The 25571-nt window shown below is 41.1% G+C and overlaps 1 protein-coding gene across 1 annotated transcript in view; it reads left to right on the top strand.

Moving 5' to 3' along the window:
- The first annotated feature begins 1482 nt into the window (after positions 1-1482).
- Positions 1483-25571, top strand: part of LOC138760562 (potassium channel subfamily K member 2-like) — a 159693-nt gene continuing 135604 nt past the window's right edge. Inside the window, exon 1 of the mRNA XM_069931293.1 lies at positions 1483-1791. Within this exon, the coding sequence (XP_069787394.1) occupies positions 1603-1791 (189 nt within the window). The 5' untranslated portion in view covers positions 1483-1602. The remainder of the gene's footprint in view (positions 1792-25571) is intronic.

Genomic DNA, 25571 nt, shown 5'->3' with positions numbered 1-25571 from the left:
CAGATTGGATGAGGACCTCACCTATTTCAAAGGGGGTCCACACAAAAAAAATAAAGAAATGGGGTTCTGGTGAATTGCAAGGGGGACAGGGTTCCTGATAACTGACCAACTTTAAACTGCCTTTCTCGTTCCCAACGTGCTTGCACTGAAAGGACACACATGTAACCGTGTGAGTTTCCAAGTCCATACACGCCCAAATCATCCAGGAACCTGAAACCAACTGCAATCTATGCACGTGTACAAAGAACACACAGACATTGATGCAGATGGATAGACACATTGGACCAGCCGTCCAACAAATGTTATGAAAGATGAACGTGGTAAATAAAAATTACGGTCATTTGGTGTTTGTAATCCGGAAAGTTCAATAGCGAATCGGGTTCATTGCCAGTCGATGTGACTAATTGTTTCTTCGTTGGGTCTTTCCCTTTCCGACCGCAGTCACCATTGCCTAATATTTTTCTTTTCATTAGCCGTACCGTATGAGGCACGGCGATGTCCTGGCTATGGGACGATGATTTTAATGGCGTGCATCGTTTAAGTGAAGCGAGGTGTGAGTCTATATCAGCGTGTGCAGACGAGCCCCTCGGAGAGGGAGCGAGAGCGGGCGCTGTGCATTTTGACCAGGAGGAATACGCCTGAACCATGTGGCACACAGCACAGACTCGTCAATGTTCGACTCTCCTCTTGCTTATGGTCAAACCAGGATGCTAATGTAAGAAAATAGGGGGAAATTATTCGTACAAGAAGTAAGTACCAGTCGCCTCCATTGCTATCCCTTCAGGTTCATGAAATGCATTTTTTAAGGGGTCTATTTCCATTGTTATTCTGGAATTACTGCTGAGCAAGCTTCGACAGCGAGGCATATTTTCTAGGCTGTTCTTGGTCAATTTCAAAGCACAGCTACAGTCGAGACATTGAAACCTTTTTAATTTGAAAAAGGTAAATGCCTACGCAGTTGACTGCTCGGGATCTTTATAAAAAAGGAAGAATACCTGACCAGGGCTTTCTTCACGAGCTCAGGGTCATTGATCCAAAAGTCAGGATGCATATTTTCATTGATTTCCAATTAAATGCCCGTTTATTGCCAACTGCTTCAATTATTGACTTCTTTCAGCAAGCCCCCCCCCCCCCCCTCTATTTCAGATCCGAAGGGCAGGAACTTGTAACGACTTGCATGAGACCGACATGGTGCAGATTGCCTGCAGTAAGACTTTGTTGGTAACAAAGAATAATGCACGCCCAAAGAGTTGTGGAAACCTACGGTCCCCGATCGGTTCAACATGTTTCCAGTCAATTCGGATGAATTCCAACGTTGGCCGCTTATCGGTGTTGCAGATATTTATTTCCGAGTTAAAGTTGCTGTATTGGGGTAGATTGAGGCTGTCACAAAGACAACCTGAGCCTGTAAATCCGATTTAATCTCATTGACGGTGCAAATAATCCCCTAAAATTCATTCAAATGTTTGCTTTTCCTCAGTGGCAGCGCCCGATCTATTAGACCCTAAAACAGCAGCACAAAATGCTAAACCAAGGTTATCCTTTTCTGCAAAGCCAACCGTTTTAACTTCAGGAGATGACAGCGATCTGAATCCAAGTGCCATGAAATGGAAGACCGCCTCGGTTTATTTTCTGGTCGTTGTACTTTATTTGATAATCGGTGCCACAGTGTTCCAGGCACTCGAACAGCCGACGGAAAGCTCCCAGAAGACTGCGATAATTATGCAGAAATTGGAGTTTTTGGAAAAGCACCTATGCGTCAATTCCCCGGAGCTAGAATTATTGATTCAGGTAAAAAAACCCCCAATTTTCTCGTGACTTACCCCTCGATTAATGGTTTGCAAGACAGGCTACTCAAGTTGTAATTGAACCATCAGTGACGGAGCAATTGCATTTTATTGTTTCCTATATTACAATGTCTCTGGAGATCAAGGGTCCAGGGTTCTGAGGTGCTGAATAGTCCGATGGAAGATTCGCAGACTCTGCCAGGTGCAGCTTGAAGTGTTGGTTCAAGTGGATGGCTAGTTAGGGTTGTGCTGTGTGTGAATTGTCTCGTTCCTGGTCTGAAGGAGCTGCAGGGCTCCAAAACACCCGTGAAGCTCTTTCTCCCTTCTATGTGCGAGAGAGTGAGTGAGAGAGAGTTTGAACCATTTCCTTGGATTTTTGTGAAAATCTTTTTGCATGGTGGAACTCTGGGAGAGTGTGCTACATGAGCAGCATTGGAGTTGGGTGTGCAGAAATGTTGATTGGAGCTCGTTGGGTGCAGCCGGAGACTCGGTGTTGTTGTCAGTGGGAGAGGAAGCAAACATTGGCTTGCTTGCCATATAAATCGATTTGGAGAATTTTGCAGAGTCGGGATTGTTGCTGTTTCTTCAGGGCTTTGTTCTCCATGACTCTGAAACTGAAATTAGGAAGGGAATCACTGCTGCTCGGTAGATCATGAGCTTGGGTTGAGGTTTTGGCCCAAATAATATTTCTCTCAGTCTGGTGAAGATTGCTGGCACCCTAAAGATGGTTCATCATTGATATCTGCTTTTATTGAGAGGTTGTAGCTGTCATTCACATCTTACCTGAGATTTATGACCCTGCTATTGAACCCTCCCTGAACAATTTTCTTTGTATTTAACATCAAAGTAAATTCCTCTTTTTTTTTTGCCTCCTCCATCGATTTAGGCTTGGAGCCCAAATGTGCTGGCTTTGTATGCTAGTTCAGTTTTTGATTGATTGGAGTGTCATGAGACATTGACCTATCCCACAGGAATATGTTTGTGATGTGTATGAATCACTTTGATTTGGCTACGGGAAGCATGATCAATAAACTCGTAGATTACATGAAGATTGGCAGAGTTCTTGATAGTTTGGAAGGTAGTCATGTTGCAGAGATAAATAAATGGGCTGCAAAATGGCAGATGGAATTTCATCCAGACAAATGTGAGGTGATGTGTTTTGGGAGTACTAATGATGCAAGGCCTACATTCTGAATGGTAGGGTCTTAAAGAGGAATTCCGGAACAGCGACATCCTGGAGTACATGTCCACAGGTCCTTGAAGGCGGCACTACAGGTAGATAATATGATTAGGAAGGTGTATGACACTCAAGTCTTCATTAATTGGGACACTAAATATAGAAGTAGGGAGATTATGCTCCCTACCTTCTAACAATGTTGATCAGCCTCATCTGAAGTACTGTTTGCAGTTCTTGTCACCATACTATAGGAAGGGTGTGATAGCATTTGAGAGGGTGCAGAGGATGTTGCTTGGGATTGAGCAGTTTAATTTGAGGAGAGACTGGTTATATTAGATCTGGTTGCCCTGGAGTGTTAGAGGTAAAGAAGGGACATGATGGAGGTATATAAGATTACAATGGTTATAGATAGGATAGGTGGCATGAAACTTTCCCAACGTCAAAGATAGAGAACAGGACATAGATTTAGGATAGGGAGAAGAGATTTAGAGAGGGTACAAAGGTAAGGTAAATATTTGGAGTACACTGCTTGAGAGACAAATGGAAGCTGGGTTGATGACACCATTTAGGTAGTGTATAGATGAGCCCTTGATTTGCTTAAGCATTGAAGGCTATGGACCAAGGGATAGGATCAATATGGAAAGGTATTCACTTGCTGGCATGGACAAGTTGGATCAAATAGTGTTTCCATGCTGTATGATTCTATGATGAGAGATATTGCTGACGTGCCAGACAATCTCATTCTTGATGGTGAAACCTATACAATGAACACAGTAGTCAACTTCCAAAATCCTTCTAAGAAAATGTACCAAACACCTGTTCTTTAACCTGATCCACTCCTATCCATTTTGGCACACCTGCTGTGGAGATGTTAGTGTTGAAACATCTGAGCTATGGGAGATGAGCAATATTCAGGCCTTTTGTTGATGAAGAGTTCTGACTCTTCAGATGTCAACCTTAATTTTAATGAGTGGAAAATGTTTCCAAAGGCTTATTTATAACATGGAGTGATATACAGGTTTGATGGAGGAAGTTCAAGCGAATGGAAACTGAGCTTTGCTGTGTAGATTAAATATATACACATGTGAGCTCACAAATACCAACACTTGCTCAAACATTGAGTTATAGTCGATGCGTTGGTAGTCGTTTACCAAAATTCTCTGGATTCTGGGCAGGTCCTGGCAGATTGGAAGGCAGCAAATGTCATGCCGCTTTTTAAAAAAGGCTGTAGGCAGAAGATGGGTAATTATCAGCCAGTTAGCTTAATGCCTTTAGTCAGGAAAATGCTTGAAGCTGTCATTAAGGATGAAATAATGAGACATTTAGAATGAAGGGATTCCATCAGACAGACACAGCATGGATTCAAACAGGGCAGATCTTGTGTGACAAACTTGCTGGAGTTCTTTGAGGATATAATGAGTGTGGTAGATAGAGGGGAACAAGTTAAAGTTGTATATTGGATTTCCAGAAAGTTTGATAAGGTGCCGCACAAGAGACTTGTCAATAAGATATAGATGAATGGAATTGGGGAAAGTATATTGGCATGGATTGAGGATTGGTTAACTGACAAGGCAGAGGGTTGGGATAAATGGATGTTTTTCTGATTGACAGACAGTGGTAAGTGGGGGCCACAGGAGTCAGTGCTGGGCCCACAGCTGTTCACCATTTACACTGATGATTTAGGAGAGGGGACAGAGTGTCGTGTAGCCAAGGTTTTAGATGATACTATATTGAGTGGAAAGGGAAATTGTACAGAAGATGTGGGGAGAGACTGCAGAAACCTATAGTTAAGTTAGGTGAGTGGGCAAAGGTCTGGCAGATGGAGTACAACATTAGTAAATGTGAGGTCATCCACTTTGGCAGGAAAAATAGAAGAGCAGATAATTATTTAAATGGTGAAAGACTGCAGCATGCTCTAGTGCAGAGGACTTGGGAGTGCTTGTGCATGAATTGCAAAAAAGTTGGGTTGCAGGTACAACAGGTTATTAAGAAGGCAAATGGAATTTTATCCTTCCTCGCTAGAGGACGTCATGCTGCTCTAGGTATTGGTGAGGCCACACCTGGAGGACTGTGTGCTGTTCTGGTCTCCGTACTTGAGGAAGGATATATTGGCTTTGTAGGCAGTCCAGAGGAAGTTCACCAGGTTGATCCCGGAGATGAAGAGGTTGACCTATGAGGAGAGACTAAATCGCCTGGGTTTATGTTCATTCAAATTCAGAAGAATGAGAGGAGATCTTATAGAAACCTATACAATTATGAAAGGGATAGATAAGATAGAGGCAGGAAAATTGTTTTCACTGGTGGATGAGACCAGAACTAGGGGACATAGCCTCAAGATTCAGGGGAGTAGATTTAAGATGGAGATGAGGAAAAACTGTTATTCCCATAGAGTAGTGAATCTGTGGAATTCTCTGCCCAGGGAAGCAGGTGAGGCTACTTCATTAAACATAGTTAAGGTTCAGTTAGCTGAGATCTTTTACATAATTTAAGGGATATGCAGAAAAGGCAGATGGGTGGAGTTGAGTCAATGACCAGATCAGCCATGATCTCATTGAATGGTGGAGCAGGCTCGACGGGCCGGATGGCCAACTCCTGCTCCTATTTCCTATGTTCCAACTTGAATGCACTAAATGCACGTAACTTGAAAGCAGATACATTTTCCTTTGCCTTCTTCCACATTCCTCACCATTCCCTCTTCTCCTTTAGTTATCTTTCCTATAATCATCTGCTCCATCCTCCTCTACTTCACCCTCATCTCAGCTGATCCCCCTTCAATTTCCTTCTCTCCCCTTCGAATCCCTTTTGTTCTATTGGTGCTACTTTTGCTTTTTCTAATGTTATTACGATAAAACGGTGCCTCTCAGATTGTTTCACAGAATAATGAAGAAAAAACATTTGTACAAAGTCGGGGAAAGTGTTATTAAGATATGACTTGAATGTGGAGGGAGGTGTTTAGGGAGGCCATTTGCAGCATGAACAGTCAGGCAGCAAAGAACACAGTGGACTGATTACTATTCAATCAGATGAGCATAAGGCCAACATTAGAGGTGTGCTGAGATCTTAAGGATTTGTTAAGCTGGAGAGGCTTGCAAAGATAAGGAGATTGACAGTTGGAAACCATAAAGGGAGAGGTTAAAGTAGACTACATAGCTATCTGAAACATTTAAATTTAATATTAAGTCCAAGGTGAAGGTTCCTTGAACTCACAATGTGCATTGATAGAGCAACGTGGAAGGCAAAAGATGGACCGGAATGGGGCTAGTAATCAAAGTGACAGGTGACCCTTGCAGTTTAAACAAAGTGATCAGCAATCCGAACTTGGTTGCTCTAATGCAGGGGAAACTGCATCACTCTCTGCAATGGATCAATTTACTATGGGATTTATCTTTATCAACATAAACACTGAATTTTGTGTACACTTGTTCACAATCGCATATGCATAAGGGCATGTTCATGCATACATACATATCTGAATGGGAAAAAGTTGGAAGTGATGAAGGATGTTAGGTGGACATACAAGAGGTAATTTAAAAAGCAGAGGAATGTTGGCCTTTATCTCAACTTGGACTGGAATATGAAGTCGTAGAAGTTGCATCTAAAATTTTATTTACTTTAAATACTGTACTCAATATAGAGCAGAGGTCCTCAAACTTTTTCTTTCCACTCACATACCACTTTAAGTATTCCCTATACCATAGGTGTTCTCTAATTAGTAAGGGATTGTACCTAATTGACTCGTTATGTGCACAGTTTCATAACTCCAAAGAAAATGGGCCAATATCAATTTTCCTCAAGCAAAATATTTCAGTAACAATTGGGTCTAGAGCAGCGGTTCTCAACCTTCTCCTCACTCCCATGCCACCTTAAGTAATCCCTTACTAATCACAGAGCACCGATGGGATAGGGATTATTTAAGGTGGTATGGGAGTGGAAAGAAAAAGGTTGAGAACCACTGGCAAAGAGTTAGGAAGGTTGGAGCAGCTTTGGGGATGGTTTAGAACAGGCTTATCAGAAAAATACTCGGTCTTAAATTCGTTGGTTAAGAATGACATCCATTAGGCAGTCATTCACTTAAACATAAAATATTAAAGTCCGTCCAATTGAAGAGTTTAAAATGCAACTGGGATTTTGAAGCCATGCAAAATGAATGGAATTGCAACATCATGATCTAGGCTGGAGGAAGAGATTCCTTCCCAAACCTTCTTTTGCTAGGCTTAGGTATGAAGCATGTTTGGGAAGGGCTAAAATTGCAGTGATACAGCTACACGAGGAGAAAGATCACTCTGATATACGACCATGGGGAGGAGAAGAATTTTTACAAAGATTGACAGCAATGATTAAACACTTAGGCCTCAACAAATATAAATAATTTAGATGGCTTTATGGTGAAGTTTGTGGAGGATATAAAGATGGGTGGATGTATAAATAGTGTGGAGGAAGCAGGAAGTCTGCAGGGGGATTGAGATAGATTAGGAGAATGGGCAGTTAAGGGCAGATGAAATATAGTGCAGGAAATTGTATGGTCATGCATTTTAGTGGAAGGAATAAACAAGTAGCCTATTTTCTAAATGGGGAGAAAATTCCGAAAGCAGAGGTCTGAAAGGAATTGGAGTCCAGGTTATGTCTGTAGTAAGGAAGGCAAATGCAATGTTAGCATTTGTTTCAAGAGGACTAGGATATAAAGGCAAATATGTAATGGTAAGGCTTTACAAGGTATGGTCAGACCACATTTAGGAGTATTGTGAGCAGTTTTGCTCACAATGAAGAATATACCAGTGTTGGTGAGGGTCCAGAGGAGATGAGAGGGTTTACATACAAGGAGCATTTAATGACTTTGGGCCTACACTCACAGGACTTTAGAAGGATGAAAGTGTATCGCATCAAAACATTCTGAATATTGAAAGAGCTGGATAGTGTGGATGTACCTGCTCAGGGGAAGTTCACATACGTGCAGCTAAGATGTCCCAGTTAACAACGTGAAGTCCATAGCATACTGTTGAGAACACCTGCCCCTCGCAGTCCTTGCATTTCTGCTTTAGGATAAGAAACAACGACAGATCTCAAAAGGTGACAGGGCTGTGGACTTGGAGTAGTGAGAAGATTCCCTGTGCGACTTCTTGTGAGTGCGTAACACATCACTCACGAGGTTGTCACTGGGGGTGGGACCCCCCCCCCCCCTTAAAATGCCTGGTAGGCAATTTTTGCAGGGAAGTAAGACCGTGGTGTGAAAGGTGGTTGGAGGTGCAGCCTTCCCGTGAACTTCACGCGGGTCCTAAGAGGGTTGCCCAGCTTCGGCAGTTGTTTCAGTTCTGATGAAGGGTCCTTGACCCCAGAGTATTAACTCTGATTCTCTCACTACTGATCTGTTGATTATTTGTAAATATGCAAATTGGAAGATTGGCATAAGCTTTTCTAATGGACTACACTCTTAATGCATTTAATCCTGTTGTCCCTTCCACTCAGTTTCAAAGCCTGAAATCATCCTATGCCCTGCCCCTCCCACATCTCCACCGTAGGTTTTCTTCATGTGGTGCGGTCAGGAGGAGCATGGTAATGACTTCACTGAATAAGGAGATTTGACATCTTCTGCCTTGGACGCTGGCACCTTGTCATCACAAGGAACCAACCACACTTGGGTAATGACATACGCGCAGGATACAGAGGAAAAGCAGCACGAATCGAAGCAAAACAGGAGCGATACATCTTGAGCACTTCCATCTGTCGGACGGAGTTCTCAGAGAGCAGTCCTTTGAGGATCACATCACTCAAATATACAATATGTATAATCTTCAGCACCACTGAACAGTCTGTCTGCCTTTTTGCCTTGCGAATCTTGGAATTATTTTTGCTCCCAAATACATTGCAACTCTGATTATCTGAAATGGTCAGGACTGGGCCTAAGTCGGAAAACCAGTTTTTTAAAAATGGGATAACTGGTCATTTAAAAAAAAATGCTCAGTAGCAACAGGAAATTGCTTGTATCAATATTTAACCAAAAATAAACAAGGGAAGGCTTTTTAAGCATTAAAATAATGTTTAATTCTCATAAAAAAATGCTGGCAGCTGCTGATCCCTGACATGTCCTCACCACTGCCACTGATCCCTGGGGAGGCTTCCCGGGCTGCTGGAATACTCACTGACAAGTCGGTGAGTTCCTTTCTCCCCAGTCACCGGAACTCCCAACGACAGAGACCCGACTCTGAATCCTTAGGGTGTCCGGTGTGCGTGTGCAGTAGTAGGGTGAGGGGAGGGTATGGAGTCGGCATTGGGAATTCTGCTGTGCCGAGGAGGGAGCGGAGGTAAAGCCACTAAGCCCGAGGTGTCCCTCTTGTCTGGGAGGCTGCTCTCCTTGGTGACAACCAGGACAAGGGATTCTTCTGACGGCTTGTGGCTGGGAGACAGTGGCACGTAGTTTGAGAGGGAAGGTTGGAGAGAAAAGTCAATAGGGGAAGGTAAAGAAAAAATGGAAAGAGAGAGGAGAGGGAGTTGCCCGAAATGAGGACAATCTAATTTCATGTCAGGTGAATTTTTTTTTTTTTTTACCACCTGTGAGGTCAATTCGGTCCAGAAAAAGAATTAGGATAAATGAGGATTTCAGATAGTTGGAGTTGTGCTGTAGTTAGAATATATTTTACATATAGTTATAAAATGCCACATAACTATTTCAGTTGCTTGATAGAGATGGCATGAACTAATTTTGTGATTCTGCTATACAGGCGGCAAGGACAGTGGAACAGTTAGTGCAACACCAGCGACCCACATTCAAATCCACTGTTATCTAGAGTTTGTACATTATCTCTGCAATCCCCCATCCCCCCCAAAACATATGGGAATTGTCGGGTAATTGATGTATATGGGTGACACGAGTTCATGGGCTGGAAGAGCCTGTTACTATGCTCTAACTTTAAAATGAATTAAAATAAAAAAATTTTTAAAAAATCATATACAAATTTCAGAAATTCAATTTAATTTTAGAGATACAGCATACTAATAGGCCCTTCTGGCCCATAAGCTGTTCTGGGTAAACTTGTACCTCTCACTTTGTTCGTTTTAGATTGGTCACAGTGTTTGAGCTACCAGACACATACTCCGAGGGCACTTCAGTTTATACAAGTCTTTATTACTAAATCTAAAGCTGAATTCAAACTACAATATGCAATCCCTTCTCAATTACACTTATCAACGCCTGGACTGATCCCAATTGCCAAAGCGAGGCAACGACTGCACACTTGTAGTAGGTTGTCTGTGCGGCCGGTAGCAGCTTCTCCACCTCCCCCAACCGGGATGTTGGTTGGAATCTAGAAGTTCTTCTTCTTGCTGAGAGATGTTGCCACCTCTTGGAGAGTCTCAAACTTCAGCAGTGGGACCATGGCTTATATTACCCAAAAGTTGTTTACTCATAGCTTATCTCCTTGAATAAATGATTTAATTATCTTCAAGATCTCCTGACAGTCTGCGACCAACAAAAGCAAACTGCATCTCTGAGCCTCATGGTGGAATTTAGGTGTATCTACTAATTCATATGCATCCTTGGGCCCCATAGTGTAAATTAGATTATGTCTTCCTATTCAACTGCATCCCTGGGCCCCTTGATGGAATTTAGGTTATGTTTTCTGATGCAACTGCGCAGAAGCTGGTCTAAATCCTCCACTACATTCCACCCGTTGGTCGCAGCCTGTCTCTTACGAGTCCTTACAAGCATTTGAGTAGAGAAGGAGAGAAAAATAGAAACTAAAACTATAATAAGCACAAAAATAAGCAATAAAGCGAGCAACCAACGGGGAATATTGTGGCCCAGTCCTCCAAATGAACCAGCTCACCATCAAAAAGGATTCCAACCAAGGCTCAAACTATCTTTGTGGGCCACAATACCCAGACACTGAAGCTCACAAACAGATTTTTAAACATGCTGAACAATATCAGATATATTAGTGGATACATTGGGCCCTGTCCCCCATGGGCAACTCCCTTGGAACGTCCTCGACATTACAAATCCAATTGCTGGCATCAAAGCAGCTGTTAAGCCAGATCAGCAGGAGCGCAAGACGGAGGATCTGGAACAAAGAAGCTTGATATATGTCACTCACGATGCTGTAAGCTTTCAGTATTTAAACAAACTAAATCATCCTGTCCCACCGAGTGTTACCCTGGGAAGGTGTCACTATTTCCCCTTTTACAGCAGGGCCACTACCTGGTGGTACCACCCATACCTTTTGTCCTGCATTCTCTAGCTGGGAATGGGGGCAATGACTTTTTCCTCTGGAATAGGCTGTAGTTCAGAAGCGTGAAGAAGTCAGTGGAAAGGTCTACCTCCCTTCAAAGGGCGATGATTCAAATTGTCAGGTCCCCAGTGGTGTTAACAAACAAATTTGTTCCATCAGTAAGCCGTTCATTCATTCAACTAACCCGGCAGCCTGCGGGTAAAAAGGAATATGGTGGACCCATAAGATACTGTTGTCAGTTGCCCAATCACAGATTGCCTTCCCAAAGAAGTGCGAGCCATTATCAGACTGAATCTCCTCTGGTACATCATAACGAGAAACTAAATGGTTTAGTCCTTGGATAGTGCTAGCTTAGCTTGGTCAGCCGTCTTGGTGGGAAAAGCAAAAACCAGGCTTGAAAAGGTGTCAACCATTTCTAGGATGTATCGTTTACCCATACAGTCTGGCATAGGGCCTATGTAATCAATTTGCCAGACCGCAGCTGAGCGAGCTCCCTGTCTTATTCGGCCATGTGGACCAGGAGGAACGGTGTGGGACTTCACAAGCTGGCATGCCGGGCATGTACGCACGACCATGCGGACAGTGTCCTGATGGATGGGTAAGGCACATAGCTGATCCCTTCTCCCCCAAATGGCCACTCTGTTCATGTGTCCATCGAGCCAGGGGGACGGTATCAGCGCGGCTGATAGTGGCAAGCTGATGTGCTACTGCATTATGTTGTGCCATGTTCGTCGTTGCATTGGTATGGGCGTCAATGTGATATACGGTTATCTCACGATGATGGGAAGCATCCCACAATAGCTGCCACAACTGTTTTCCCCATACTGGGCGGTCATATACCAGCCAGTCATTCTTTTGCCAATCAGGCATCCATACCGTTAATCCATTAGCCACAGCCCAGGAATCACTAAATAGCTGACGAGGGTGATCATGGGAGTCTAGTGGTAAAGTGACCGCCTTCAACTCAGCATACCGACTGGAGCCACCATCCCCCTCCTCCAATAAGTGAGTTCCTGACCTGGGATGGTAAGCCACCGGCTTCCACTTCTGCTTTCCTTGCACCCACCGGCTGCTACCATCAGTAAACCAGGCGTCCTCTTGTTCGGCTTTCTGTACCATCTCTTCCGTGGTCCCTTGGATCATCACATCATCAATATAATGGTGAATCGAGAGAGAAGGTGATACTGGTACTGTCTCCAAATCAAGGGCAATTAGGCTGTGGCAAATTGTGGGAGAGTGTACATAGCCCTGAGGGAGGCGGGTGAAGGTATACTGACACCCCTTCCAGGTAAAGGCGAACTGATCCTGTGAGACCTCGTCTATAAGAATACTGAAGAAGGCGTTAGCGAGATCAATGACAGCATACCATGTTCCCGAGTTCCCAGTAGCAATGTTTTCAATAAGGGTAACAATGTCCGGAACTGCCAAAGCAAGTGGTGGGGTATGTTTGTTCAAAAAGCGATCATCAACTGTCATTCTCGAGGAGCCATCCGGCTTCTGGGCTGGCCAAACAGGGCTATTAAAGGGTGATATTGCGGGCCTCACTACTCCTTCCTCTTGCAAAGCATCGATGGTGGCAGTAATCTCTTCTTGCCCTCCAGGGAGGCGATACTGTGGAATGCATACTGGTTTCGGGGGGGGCGGGGAGGCACCATCACAGGATCCCACTTAGCCCGACCCACTACTAGTCTTTTTGTAATAGTCCGAATTCCAAATACAAATCCCCCTTGGCTAGTATTAAGGGCAGTACCGGGCAACATATTAATACCCAGGATACACTCGTCAGTGGCAGCCACCGGGGCATGTAACCATATAGGGGAAGGGCCATCACCCACCGTAGCGCGGAATTTTATTTCCTTCGCCAGGGTGATCGCTCCTCCCATCCCCTCTATTTGAAATGTTGGTCCAGTCCAGAGGTCGGGGTTACCCAGAATCACCAAGTGCTCCGCACCGCTATCGACTAAGGCCAAATATTGGCGGTCATTACCCCCACCCCAATGGACTGAAATCGGTATGTAGGGCCGTGGGTCCCTGTGTATCTGCCGTATCTCAATGGAGTAGACACGGGGGCCCTGCCCACACCCTCATGCTTTAGTAGGGTTCGGGAGCTTCCAGGCCCACATGCCACTATTATCCATAAGAGCCTTTTTAACCATTTGTTGTATCTCATCACGGGTAACTGGAGCAAGAGTTCCCCTGGCTCGATAGGAACAGCAGTGGGAGCAGAAGGCACAGCTGGACCAGGAGGACTCAACAGCTGGGGATGATGTTCCCCTGCCTTCCTCTTATAAAGGGCATAAAGGACCGCAGTAGATTTCCCATCAATATCACTTTTAGGTACGCCTAACTTTAACAAGGTTAGAAAAAAAGTCCTTTCTTGTCGGTCCATTTTTCGTCCTGGTTGATTTAACCTGGGTGGTACGTGAGTGGATTTTACTTCCCAACTCTAAGTCTCTAAGTCCAGATAAGGCGTGCACCGCCTCAGACACAGGGTGCCCAATTAGCGGACTAGTTACGGACAGAACCAGTCCCCATACAGTGGGTTGGGCAGAACGAACCAATCGGGTATGCATTCCGGCTGTAAATATCTCTTCATCAGGGCTCCCCCCCCATGTACCCACAGCCTCAAACACCCTGCATACAAGGCAGAGGCCAGGGCCTGCTGACGAATTACTGCTATACCCTCCTCTGGGGTGCCCCAATTGTTCTGCAAATGTAAATCACAATCGATTGGTGATGGGTATACTCATAGCAGGGCATCCCCTATAGTGGCAAGTAAGTAATCCACCTCTCTTCCTCTACCCCGCAGCTCAGCAGTGACCCTGATATCAGTAGACAATGTTCCTAATCCCAACAATTCCTCAGGGGTTAAAAATACATTACCGCCCCCCCCCCCTGTTCCCAAACACGTAGGAGCCAGGCCTCCAGAGTTTCTCCCGCCTTTTTCCTATATCGATCTCCAATGGCAGCCAGCTCTTTTATAGAGAAGTCACGTGTCATTGACTGCTCTTGACCCCTGTTCCCATTTTGGCCACAGGGTCCTTTGCCCGGTGGTTGGGAGGAGGTCGAGGCCTTCCCGTCGAGGGGGTGGGCCATTGAGCATAAGCAGGGGTTCTGGTATCTTCCCCTGGGTCCTCTAGTGAGATCATGGGATCATCTACCTCTTCAATCTCGTCAGTTACATTCCACCCCTCTCCCTCTCCGTCTGTTTGGAAAATCTGCTGCCTTATAGGGCGGGGGTGAACAGCAGGTGGAGAGGGTACTATGTTAGGCACATGCTGAGGAGTATCTGCATTATTACCATGGTCATCTTTCCAGATATTCCCGTCCCATTCATCAATTACATCAGGATCATCGCCATTCCTTATCATGGCACAAATACGATGTGGATCGGGTTCTACACCATGCCTTTCTTTATCTGCACAGAGCTGCTGCCGGCATTTAATATTACGGCAGATCGTTTGGAAGTGCTTATCCTCCCATTCTTTGGCTCGGTCCTGACTGGTGCAAACAATCTCGCTCATCGTGGAACAGTGTTGTCGTAGGGCTTCTAGCTTCTCCTCTAGTTGCTCTCTCTTATGCTGAGATTCTACTTCTCGCTGAACTGATTCTGCTTCACGCTGAACGGAGTGGCGTAAGGCTGTGGCCAGCAGCCAAAAACCGTCCGTCAGCGTCCCCTTTTTAACAGGAAATTTACTTTCTCGAAGGAGAGTGGCAACCCGTTCTCCCAGAGGCGCACTTGATGGATCTAACTTCTCATCCCAACTAACGGGTGGTCCCAACAAAAACATGGTATTAGCCAACATGCCAAACCCATTGTCTTTGGAAGTCCATCCCGGAATCAAGAACTGCTCAGGGCTCACCTCTTTCTTTCGGCGAAACATCTCAAGATCAATCTTGCTCGCAGCGCCAATTGTCCTGGGTAAACTTGTACCTCTCACTTTGTTCGTTTTAGATTGGTCACAGTGTTTGAGCTACCGAAAGAAAACAGACACATACACTGAGAGCACTTCAGTTTACACAAGTCTTTATTACTAAATCTAAAGCTGAATTCAAGCTACAATATGCAAACCCTTCCCAATTATACTTATCAACGCCTGGACTGGTCCCAACTGCCAAAGCGAGGCAATGACTGCACACTTGTAGTAGGTTGTCTGGGCGGCCGGTAGCAGCTTCTCCACCTCCCCCGACTGGAACGTTGGTTGGAATTTAGAAGTTCTTCTTCTTGCTGAGAGATATTGACACTTCTTGGAGAGTCTCAAACTTCAGCAGTGGGACCATGGCTTATATTACCCAAAAGTTGTTTACTCATAGCTTATCTCCTTGAATAAATGATTTAATTATCTTCAAGGTCTCCTGACAGTCTGCGACCAACAAAAGCAAACTGCATCTCTGAGCCTCATGGTGGAATTTAGGTGTATCTACTAATTCGTATGCATCCCTGGGCCCCATAGTGTAAGTTAGATTGTCTTCCTATTCAACTGCATCTCTGGGCCCCTTGGTGGAATTTAGGTTATGTTTTCGGATGCAACTGCATCCCTTCTTGCATAAGCTGGTCTAAATCCTCCATTACACAAGCCCACACCTCTCAATTACACCGGTGCAACTAATTAACCTGGTATCCCTGTATGTCTTTGTAGCATGGGAGGAAAGCAGAGCACCTGGAAGAAATCCACATGGATATGGGAGAATCTCCTTACAGACAGGAACAGATTTGAACTCCGGTTACTGGTGTCGTAGTGTTGCGCTGACTGCTGCACTCTCCTTGTTGCCCATATAGCAAAATTGTGAAATCAGTTAATTTCATATCAGCAAACAATTAAAAGTGATGTCTTTGTGCAAAGCATTTATTGATCCAGCTGTTTCTAAAAATCTATTTCTACATTTCCTTCATAGATGGAAAACTATTGAACTTGCATATGAGCATTTCATGTGATGTTTGTGAATCTTGAGCAACTTTGGATCACCAAGTTATATCAGTTTGTCATACTTTCTGGATGACACTTAATATTACAGTTGTGTGCTAGTCAACCTTCTTTCCTCACCTGTTTTGGGGTCACTTGTTATGAATGAAGCAATTCTTGCTCCTAATTGAAGAGTAATTTTATCCATACATTGTTAAGATGATCATACCTTAATAGAAGTAGTGTGGGAACTACAGTCTATAAGATTCCGTTCTTGAAAAATGTTCCTAATCCAATTTCTTCATCAGAAACATCCATTTTCTCTGTTCCACTTGTATCATTCTTTAATTTCATTGAATAATTACTTTAATGAATAGAGTATATACTGTATCCTGTCATCAATGAATACCATGAAATATTTTATTATTGTTGTTACCAACTTGAAAATACTTTAAAATGTATGTGAGAAATTGTAAGGTTGGTTTTTTTTATCAGTCAAATCTGTTCTATATTTAATGAGTCAGCTGAGACTTTTTTTACTGACTTTTGTGTTGTGTGATACAATTAAGTTGTCTTAATCTACTCTTGATTTATCAGTAAACAAATATAAAATGTTTGTTTAATGAGTATACAACTTCAGAAAGGAAACTCGTACTTAGTGTTTTAAGATTGACCTTAGGAGGTTTAATGAATAAAATTCAAAATTTATACTGTTATATGGAGCAATTTGTGAAATAATTATTTTGCCACAATGCAGTGAAACTGGGAGATTTACAGAAGCAGATTGAAGCTTAGGATGTATGTTTTTATGTCCTTGCAATGTAAAACTATTCATGGCTTTTCAAACAATTGTTCATATAAATGCCAGAGTGTATTTCTGATGAATGTGTGGTTTCATTGGTTTAGTACATTTTACACACTGACATGTCACAAGTTACTTCAATCCACTGATTGCAGTCAAGCCAATGGATTGACACGAGGAGGGAGCATTAGTAGGAGCTTGGATGGGAGCTGCATGGCTGCCTGTCCTTAGACACACTCTTGCAGTGTGCTCCGGGGCACAGAATTCTGATAGAAGACTGGCAAAGAGAGACCTACACAAATGTGAGAGATTCTATTCTTACCATGTCTTTGGGTTTGTTGTACATTTGACACCTGAGTGCATACAGGCAATACAGAACAGTACCTTTTAAAATATCTACAATTATTATAAGCAGTTATGCATATTTTAAAACATTATGTTAGCTGAATACAAAGTAAATTAACTTTGTTGTTTTATCAACAACTGTACCTTTCCAAGTGATTTTAATAGCACACTGGACTTGTATCAGGTCTAACCTGGCACAACCTCAATGAACAGATTCCCCATTTTAAGAAATCTGAAGAACTCGGTACTACCTTATTGATCATAGTGTAGGTACTCTAGGGTCAGTACTAAGCTGAGGTTGATGGCTGGACTTCAGCCTGCATTTGGTTGTTTTGTGCTTCTGTCCGGTTTGATGCGTAAATGTTGACAGATTCAAGCAGCTTTTAATTGAAAGATTCAGGTTCTTACTTAAGTGAAAAAAATGGGTCTTCAGGTGTGTCTTACATAACAGGAGGGATTTAGGGCAGGCTTAGTTTGAGTCCTAGATGACTGAAATTATATATGGATTACACGAAACTAAAATTGGAGGTGTGTAAATCATTTGGATATACAATGTGGTTCAGGAGGCTGAAGAAATTAGGAGGAGTATGGTATTGGAGTGCAGTTGAGAGTTTTAAATCTGAGGGTTGGCTGGGCTGGGATTGCAGATAAAAAGTGAATTGGATTTTGTGCATGGTGATCTTGTAAATTCCAATTTTTGTTGTCGCTCGTATGCTGGTCATCTGTTTTCAATGAGTCACACAATCATCAGGGATGCAGCAAAGATATAGCTTGGTTGTCTGATAATGCTAATGCGACATATTAATTAGAAAACACCCATCCCATCTCTTAAGTGAGGCACAGTAAAACCACTGCAATCCGAATAGGTAGATGCCAGATAAATGAATTTTCCAGTTGCTTGAGATTGCACATAACATTACATGAATGGGGAACAAATAGCAAGGCGTGCCATTTCAACCTGTATATTTTACTTATTTATCTTCCGTGATTTTTGTTTCGCCAGTTGTTTGAATTCTGAATAACAGAGGTTTTACTGTACATGGTTTCTTTGTTAAGATATATGGAAATATTAAATTGAAGTAAATCAGCATAAGAAATTCAATTCAAACAAAATAAATGAATATTTAATACCATAATAGGAAGTAGAACATTTTGTTTTGATAATCTTAATTTGTAAATTTAATACTTGTGAATAATCCTGTGGAAAAACACTCATTTAACAGTTGGTTTTTGAAGGGAAACCATACTCTTGACCATAATTAATACAAAGCAATTCATAATCTATACTAAAAGGAATGTGTCTACAGTATATGCAATTTTTTTAATGAGGGCTGTCTTTAGATTTTCTGAACTGTCGAAGAATTATTTGCTTTATTGCTTTGACATGCAACAAAAATAGAATCTGTTTTTGCAAAATGCAAGAAGCTGCCAGTTTGATTGCATTCATGATTTGCTGCTTTAATAAAAATCTTTATGGCTCTTTACATATTTTAGCCATTCAAACCTTGGGGAAACCACTTTATTCTTACCACTTGTATGGACAAAAACTTCACAGTTTTCAATAATCAGAATCTGAATCAGAATTTATTGTCATGAACATGTGTCATGAAATTTGTTGTTTTGTGGCAGCGTTATTGTGTGCTGCAGGTGAAAAATTTACTAAAAATTACATTTTCTTAAAGACACTATTTAAAAAAAATAGTGCAAAAGAAAAGAAAAAAATTAGGTGAGGTCATGTCTGTGGCTCATTGTCCATTCAGAAAACTGATGGCAGAAGGGAAGAAGCTGTTTTTGCACAGGTGGGTACTTGTCTTCAGGCTCCTGCACCTCCTTCCTGATGGTAGCAGTGAGAAGAGGGCATGTCCTGTGTAGTGAGGGTCTTTAATTATAGAGGTTGCTTTCTTGCCACTTGATGGGGTGAATACTAATGGCCATGATTGCAGTGACCAAGTTCAAAACTCTGCAGCCTTTTCCTGACACGTATATGGGCTCCTCCATACCAGATAGTGATGCAACCAGTCAGAATGCTCTACATGGTACTGTGACAGAGTATACAGAGTACAGGTACACAATCCTTACCCAGAACCCCTGGGGGACAGTTTGTTCTGAATTTTGGATCCCTAACCCGCCCACCCGAGTTGCACTGTCATCTCTTCCCCGCCCCTCACCCAACCTAGTTCTCTCTCTCTCTCTCTCTCTCTCTCTTGGTTTTGGAGCTTAAATTGGGAAAAGTTTGTTAGAGTAGGTCACATAAAAACACTTTAAAACATCTTATTTGAAATACTGGAGCTCTGCTAATGCTAGACATATTGGCTTCTCACAGCTTTTGTAAGAGCTTTGAAGAGTGCTCAAGAGACTTCACTAATGTATTGTTGTTTACCAAAGGCAACAAATGAAAGCGCATGCTGGAGCCGCTGCTGTCTGGAAGGAGAACTTGTGGTTGTAAGAGGGTCATGTGGTTTTGTAAGTAGTGAGAGTCAAACAGGCTTTCTCTCAGAAAGAGACACACACACACACACACACACACACACACACACACACACACACACACACACACACACACACACACACACACACACACACACACACACACACACACACACACCTTGTGGTTCATGAAAGAGGAAAGGACTGGCTGTCTAATGTTTCACTTGGAATAAGGGAAACAAAAAGGAACTCTATGGTGACCTGAAAGAAAGTGGTTATCATCTGGAAAACCCTGATGGGGCAAGTTTCATCAGCAAGACACTGGAGTGACTGATGGAAATATATCAGTTGTGGATGTCCTGGAACAACAAATCTCTCTCTGATAACTGACAAGACCCTTCCTGAGCAGTAACCATTTACCTTTCAACCACCAAAGCCTGGTGAACTTTATGAATGCTAAATTCTGTGCACAGCATAAGAATTGCCTGCAACCAGTGAACTTGGAGGAATGAGAAGTGAGATTTGACTGTGACCCAAGGAACTTTTCTGAACATAAGCACAATTTACTTATCTGCGCTTAGAATTAGAAGGGGGTTAGGTTAGGTTAGATAAGTCAATAGAGGTAAGTTAAAGCTTGATTATATATTCATGTTTAAAGAAAATTAAAAGTAACTTTTAAGTAACCATTTGTCATGGTGAATATCTATTGCTGCTGGATTTTGGAGTCCTCTGGGCTTGTAACAGTACACCTGTATAAATTTACAAAAGTCTTTGGTGACATACCAGATCTTCTCAAACTCTTAACAAAGTATAGTTGCTGGTGTGCCTTCTTCATGATTGTATTGACATGAAAACCCCAGGATAAATCTTCAGAAATGTTGATGTTCTTTATCCTTTCCACTGATGACTCCTTAATGAGGACTAGCTTGTGTTCTCCTGGTTTTTCCTTTTCATTTATTTAGCAAATGTTACATAGGTAAATAAACATGAATAGAACAATAATCAAACTTGTATAATACTAGTGAGAGTAATGACAAAACCTATGTTACATTTTTTAAAAATACATGCAAAAAGATAAAAATAGAAACTTGCTATTCTACAAGATTGACCCCCTACATTCAGAGGCTGTTGGCAAAATAAACAGACCACTATCTGATAATGAAAAGAAAAATAAACAATGAGGTCAAAAATCAAAAATTAGTTCATCTTACAAATTTGGGAAATAATTAAGAAAAGAACCCCATAAAGAAATAAAATTAACTTTCATTACAGTAGTGGTACATCTAATTTTTTCTAAAGACAAACAAGCCATCATATCAGACACCCATGTAGTATGGGTGGGAGGGACAGCACCTTTCCATTTCATTAGTATGGCCCTTCTGGCAATCAAGGAAGCAAAAGCTACTACATGGAATTGTGAAGAATTCAATATCGGATCATTGGACTCACATATTCCAAACAAGGCAATAAAAGAAGATGAGGCCAAAATTAATATTAATATTTATCTTTAGATAGTGTACAAAATACGCCTTCCCAATAATTGAGAAGAGAAGGACATAACCAAAAAAAAACATATGATACAATAAACTATTTTCAGTTTTACATTTATCACATTTAAAAGGTAAGTTAGAATAAAATTTAGCCAATCGGGTTTTGGAATAGTGGGCACAATGTTGCAATAACGAATGTCTAGCACAGAGAGAAGATGAATGAACATGTTTCAGAATAGAATCCCATGTTGTCTCAGAAAATATTTGTTAGTAATCTTGTTCCCATAGTTTTTAAAAATTCCATCCAGGGAATTATCCCTAGATAGCAAAACTAATTCATATAGATGGTTTTCCCTTATTGATGTTCACAATAATTTCCTTAGTTTTGCTAATGTGGAGTGTAGGGTATCTTTTATATCATATTATATGTGATGTATCTTTAATAACATTATTCATTGCCCTCTATTTAAAAGCATACATATGTCTGGGAATAAATGTTATTGATGAAAATTTGGATTAGTAGACTTCTAGTTCATTGAGTCTATTAAAGACTTTAGTCTGTAGCAACGGTAAAGATACATCACCAACGTTTTGGGCTTGAGCCCTTCATCAAGGTGTGAGAGATGTTCCCTTTTTTCTGCATAAAGGCACTGTTTGGCCTCTTGAGTTTCTCCGGCATTTGTGTGCTTTTTTTTCTTTTAAGTAAAGAGAGAATAAGTTGCAGATATGATCCACAACCCAGTGTTTTTCTGTGGCCTTTTTCCAATGGTGAGTTTGCTTTTTTTAATCTCTTGATTTGTTGCAACATTGGGTTATGTCTTTGCCCTGTGCTTCTTGGCACAGATGGGCCTGGAGGATGAACTGCAGACATGTTAGTTTGACATCTGGTGGTTGGATACTGATAGATAAAATCAATCAAGATACGTTTCACAAACATTTCTTGGACTAGTTGACCACCTATTGAATGTGCCCAGAAGTATTGAACTGCACGTTTTACAAACATTTCTACGACTGATTCCACCTGCATTGAATTCGCCCATCGTTATTGAATGAAGATCTACCGGGACCAATGCCTAAAGAGGGGGCACAAAATCAGTGAACCGGTGAGGACTCAAAAGGCCAACATGGCCTGTTTCCGCTCCGTAAATGGTTATATGGTTAAGGCAGGAGAAACGTGGCTTTAGTCAGTAGTTCAAAATGCGTGAGTAATAGCTACGAATTGTATTGATGTCCTGCACATTTGTTTGCAAAATATTCCAAGACAGATAACTATGGAATGTGACAGCACAAAAGCAGGCCTTCTGCTCTCATAGTCTGTGCTAAACTATTATACAGCCTAGTCCTACTGACTTGCACCCAGACCATATCCATCTCTATCCCTCCCACCATTACCTGTCAAAATTTTTCTCAAAGGTCAAAATTGAGCCTGCATTTGCCAATTTAATTGGGCATGTGTATTCTTTGAATATGGTCAAATGCTTTGCCTGCAATGGAATTTCAATGCCTTTTTGGTTAAGTTTTGAATTTTCATACACATTAACAAATATGTGATAAACCACTTAATGTATTCTGTTTGTCGATTGTCAAAATATACTCAGTGTACATACAAATAAAATCATTCATACTCAGCATCTGATGCCTCGTGTCAATGCTCAACAATAGTCAGCCAACACTGATGGATTCCAGTTGCTTTTCGATGGTCACAATGTCCTGGTGAAACCTTTCACCATGCTCATCACTGGATGACCAAGGTCAGCTGGACAGAGGTGCAAGTGCAGAAAATAAATTTTCTATGACATGTGGCATTTCATGGTTTTGTATGCTTGAAGTAGGCTTAAAATTTAAAAGAAAATTACAACAATTGGTAATTTCGAAAAAAGCTGTATGTGATAGGAAAATTTTAAGGTTCTTTTTGTGATCACCAGCCCAAAATCCACAAAGTACACCCATAAGTATTCAGGAAGCTAAATCCTTGTTACGGGATTCCTAAAATTAAGTGCTGTTGATGCAGTTCATCCACTAAGAAAGTCTGTTTAGCAGTCAATTCCAGTCATTACATTGATAAATTCAAATAAATGAATTGTAATTAGTATTAAGATCCAAAAGTATACATGACCAAGCACAGGAGCATCCTGTTTACAGCTTCTGCTTTTAAAAAAAAACATTTGTTGCTGGGAGAGGGAAATGTCAGCATAAAATTGCACAGCAGAAGGAAGAGATAGTTTAAAAAAAAAATCCATCTGATATTTTGAGTTGAATTGTAGATTACTCGATAACTAATCTTGTTATTGAACAATTTAATATTTTTTTTATGGATGTTCTGAATGGATGCCAAAGTGTAACTAAATGTTATTTTCTTTTCTACTTAATCTCTGCATGTCCTGCTGGTTCATTTGAAATTCTATTAAATGCAAATTTGTTAGCTGGAAGCAGTTGACATGGAATTGAGCATCACAATTTGAATCATTGCTGGACAACTTGTTCCCACGTGTTGGAATAAAAGGAGTGAATGTCTGTCAATTATACTGTCAATCAGCATGCAATGTTGATTTGACACCAGCGTACCTCTTTTAAAGCTCAGGTTGCTAATTCATGCCCTCTTTGTGCAGAAAATTATATATTCAGCAGGAAGGATACTCCACTTTTGCAGCTCAGTTGCTGGTTAATTACAACTGGGGTTTGGTACGTTTTGACAAGCATTTGATGCTTTCTGTAGTTTCAAATTGTAACTGCCCATATCGTTTCATGTGGGAGGTGTGTAGAAATGTGAAGTTGTTATGAACATATGAAATTAAGTTATTTCTTGACTAATAAGCACAATTGATAAGGAATTAAGAGCGTAGCAAATTAAACTGTATCCGAGGCAGGTGTAGCAATTGACAAGCTCTCATTTACCATGGTCACTTCTGTGAGAGAGTTAAATTAGGTTTAGTACTGTATCCAGACTTTGGGACTTGACCATGGTTATTTGCTGCCTATTTTATGCATATCTGATGGACCTTCTCGATTCTTGCACATACAGATCTCACTCTTAATTTACAGCTTCTCCACCAAGGCAACCAATGTAGTGTACATAATTAATAGAGTGCTAGCGACACTTTTTTTTTGGAAAACTTTATTTAAAAGAATTTAGACAACTTACAATTTTTTGTATATATTAAAAAAAAAAACCTGACCACCCTCCCATCCCTTCAGCCAGCCAGCCCCCTTAAGGGGAGCCAAATATAAAGATAATATAGTGATTAAAAAGAATATTTCAAAGTATTTCTAAGTTCGTATACTCCAAATAAGACCATATTTTAACAAAAAACAAATAATTATTATGCAAATTACATGTAATTTTTTCCATAATAATACCATTTCTCAACGTACTATATTAATCTCCACATTATCCTTACAAGTACTAGCTACACATTTTCGTGCTACAGATAACACTAGACGTACAAATGCAATTTGAAATTTATCCAACCCTAGTCCTTTCAAAGAAACCATATATCCCAACAAAAAGATCGATGGGTCTAACGATAATTTAATCTTAAATAATTTTTCCAAAACCAATCTAATTCCTTCCCGAAATGGTTGTACTTTAAAACAAGACCAAACAGCATGTAGAAAAATTCCAGTATATAGTCCACATCTAAAATGAGAATCCTAATTACTAAATCCATATTTTTTTCAATTTCTCTGGAGTCAAATATAACTGATGTTAAAAAAAAAATTATAATTAACCATTCCATAACGTACATCCATCACTTTAGTTACATTATCATAACACATAACCTGGAAAAATATAGGTTAAATCACTTTCCCATTTAAGCTTAGATTTCTCCCATTCCCGTTTATCCATACTATCCTGTAACAATTGGTACATATCTGAAATATAATCTTTCTTAGGTACTGAAGAAATCAAAGACTCAAATTTCGTGAACATGGATAAATTCATCTCTTTACCATAATTATCTTTTATCAAAGCTCTGAGTTGATAATACACAAACAAAGAATTTACAGATATATCAAATTTCTCCCTTAATTGAACAAAAGAATGAAATTGGCCTCCTTCAAAACAGTTCTGAATTATCTTTATGCCCTGAGAATTCCATCTCTAAATGATTATTAAACATTGTAAAAGGAATAGGCTGGTTATGATATAACAGGGTTTGAATTGGTAATTTACCCTATGATCCTAAAACTCTATTTCTTTTAACCCATATAACAAATGTTTTAATACTGGCATATTACATTCCTACAATAAATCCACATTCCATTTAAATATAAACTGATGTATCTCAACTTCAGATATACAAGCCATTTCCACCTTTGCCCAATTCAGAGGTTAGTCCACATCCATCAATCTGCTAACAAATTTCAACTGAGCTGCATCATAATTTTGAAAGTGAGGTAACTGCAATCCACCTAA

This window comes from Narcine bancroftii, chromosome 4 (genome assembly GCF_036971445.1).
Source record: "Narcine bancroftii isolate sNarBan1 chromosome 4, sNarBan1.hap1, whole genome shotgun sequence".
In the NCBI taxonomy this organism is placed as follows: domain Eukaryota; kingdom Metazoa; phylum Chordata; class Chondrichthyes; order Torpediniformes; family Narcinidae; genus Narcine; species Narcine bancroftii.
This window is presented reverse-complemented; position numbering and strand designations above follow the sequence as displayed.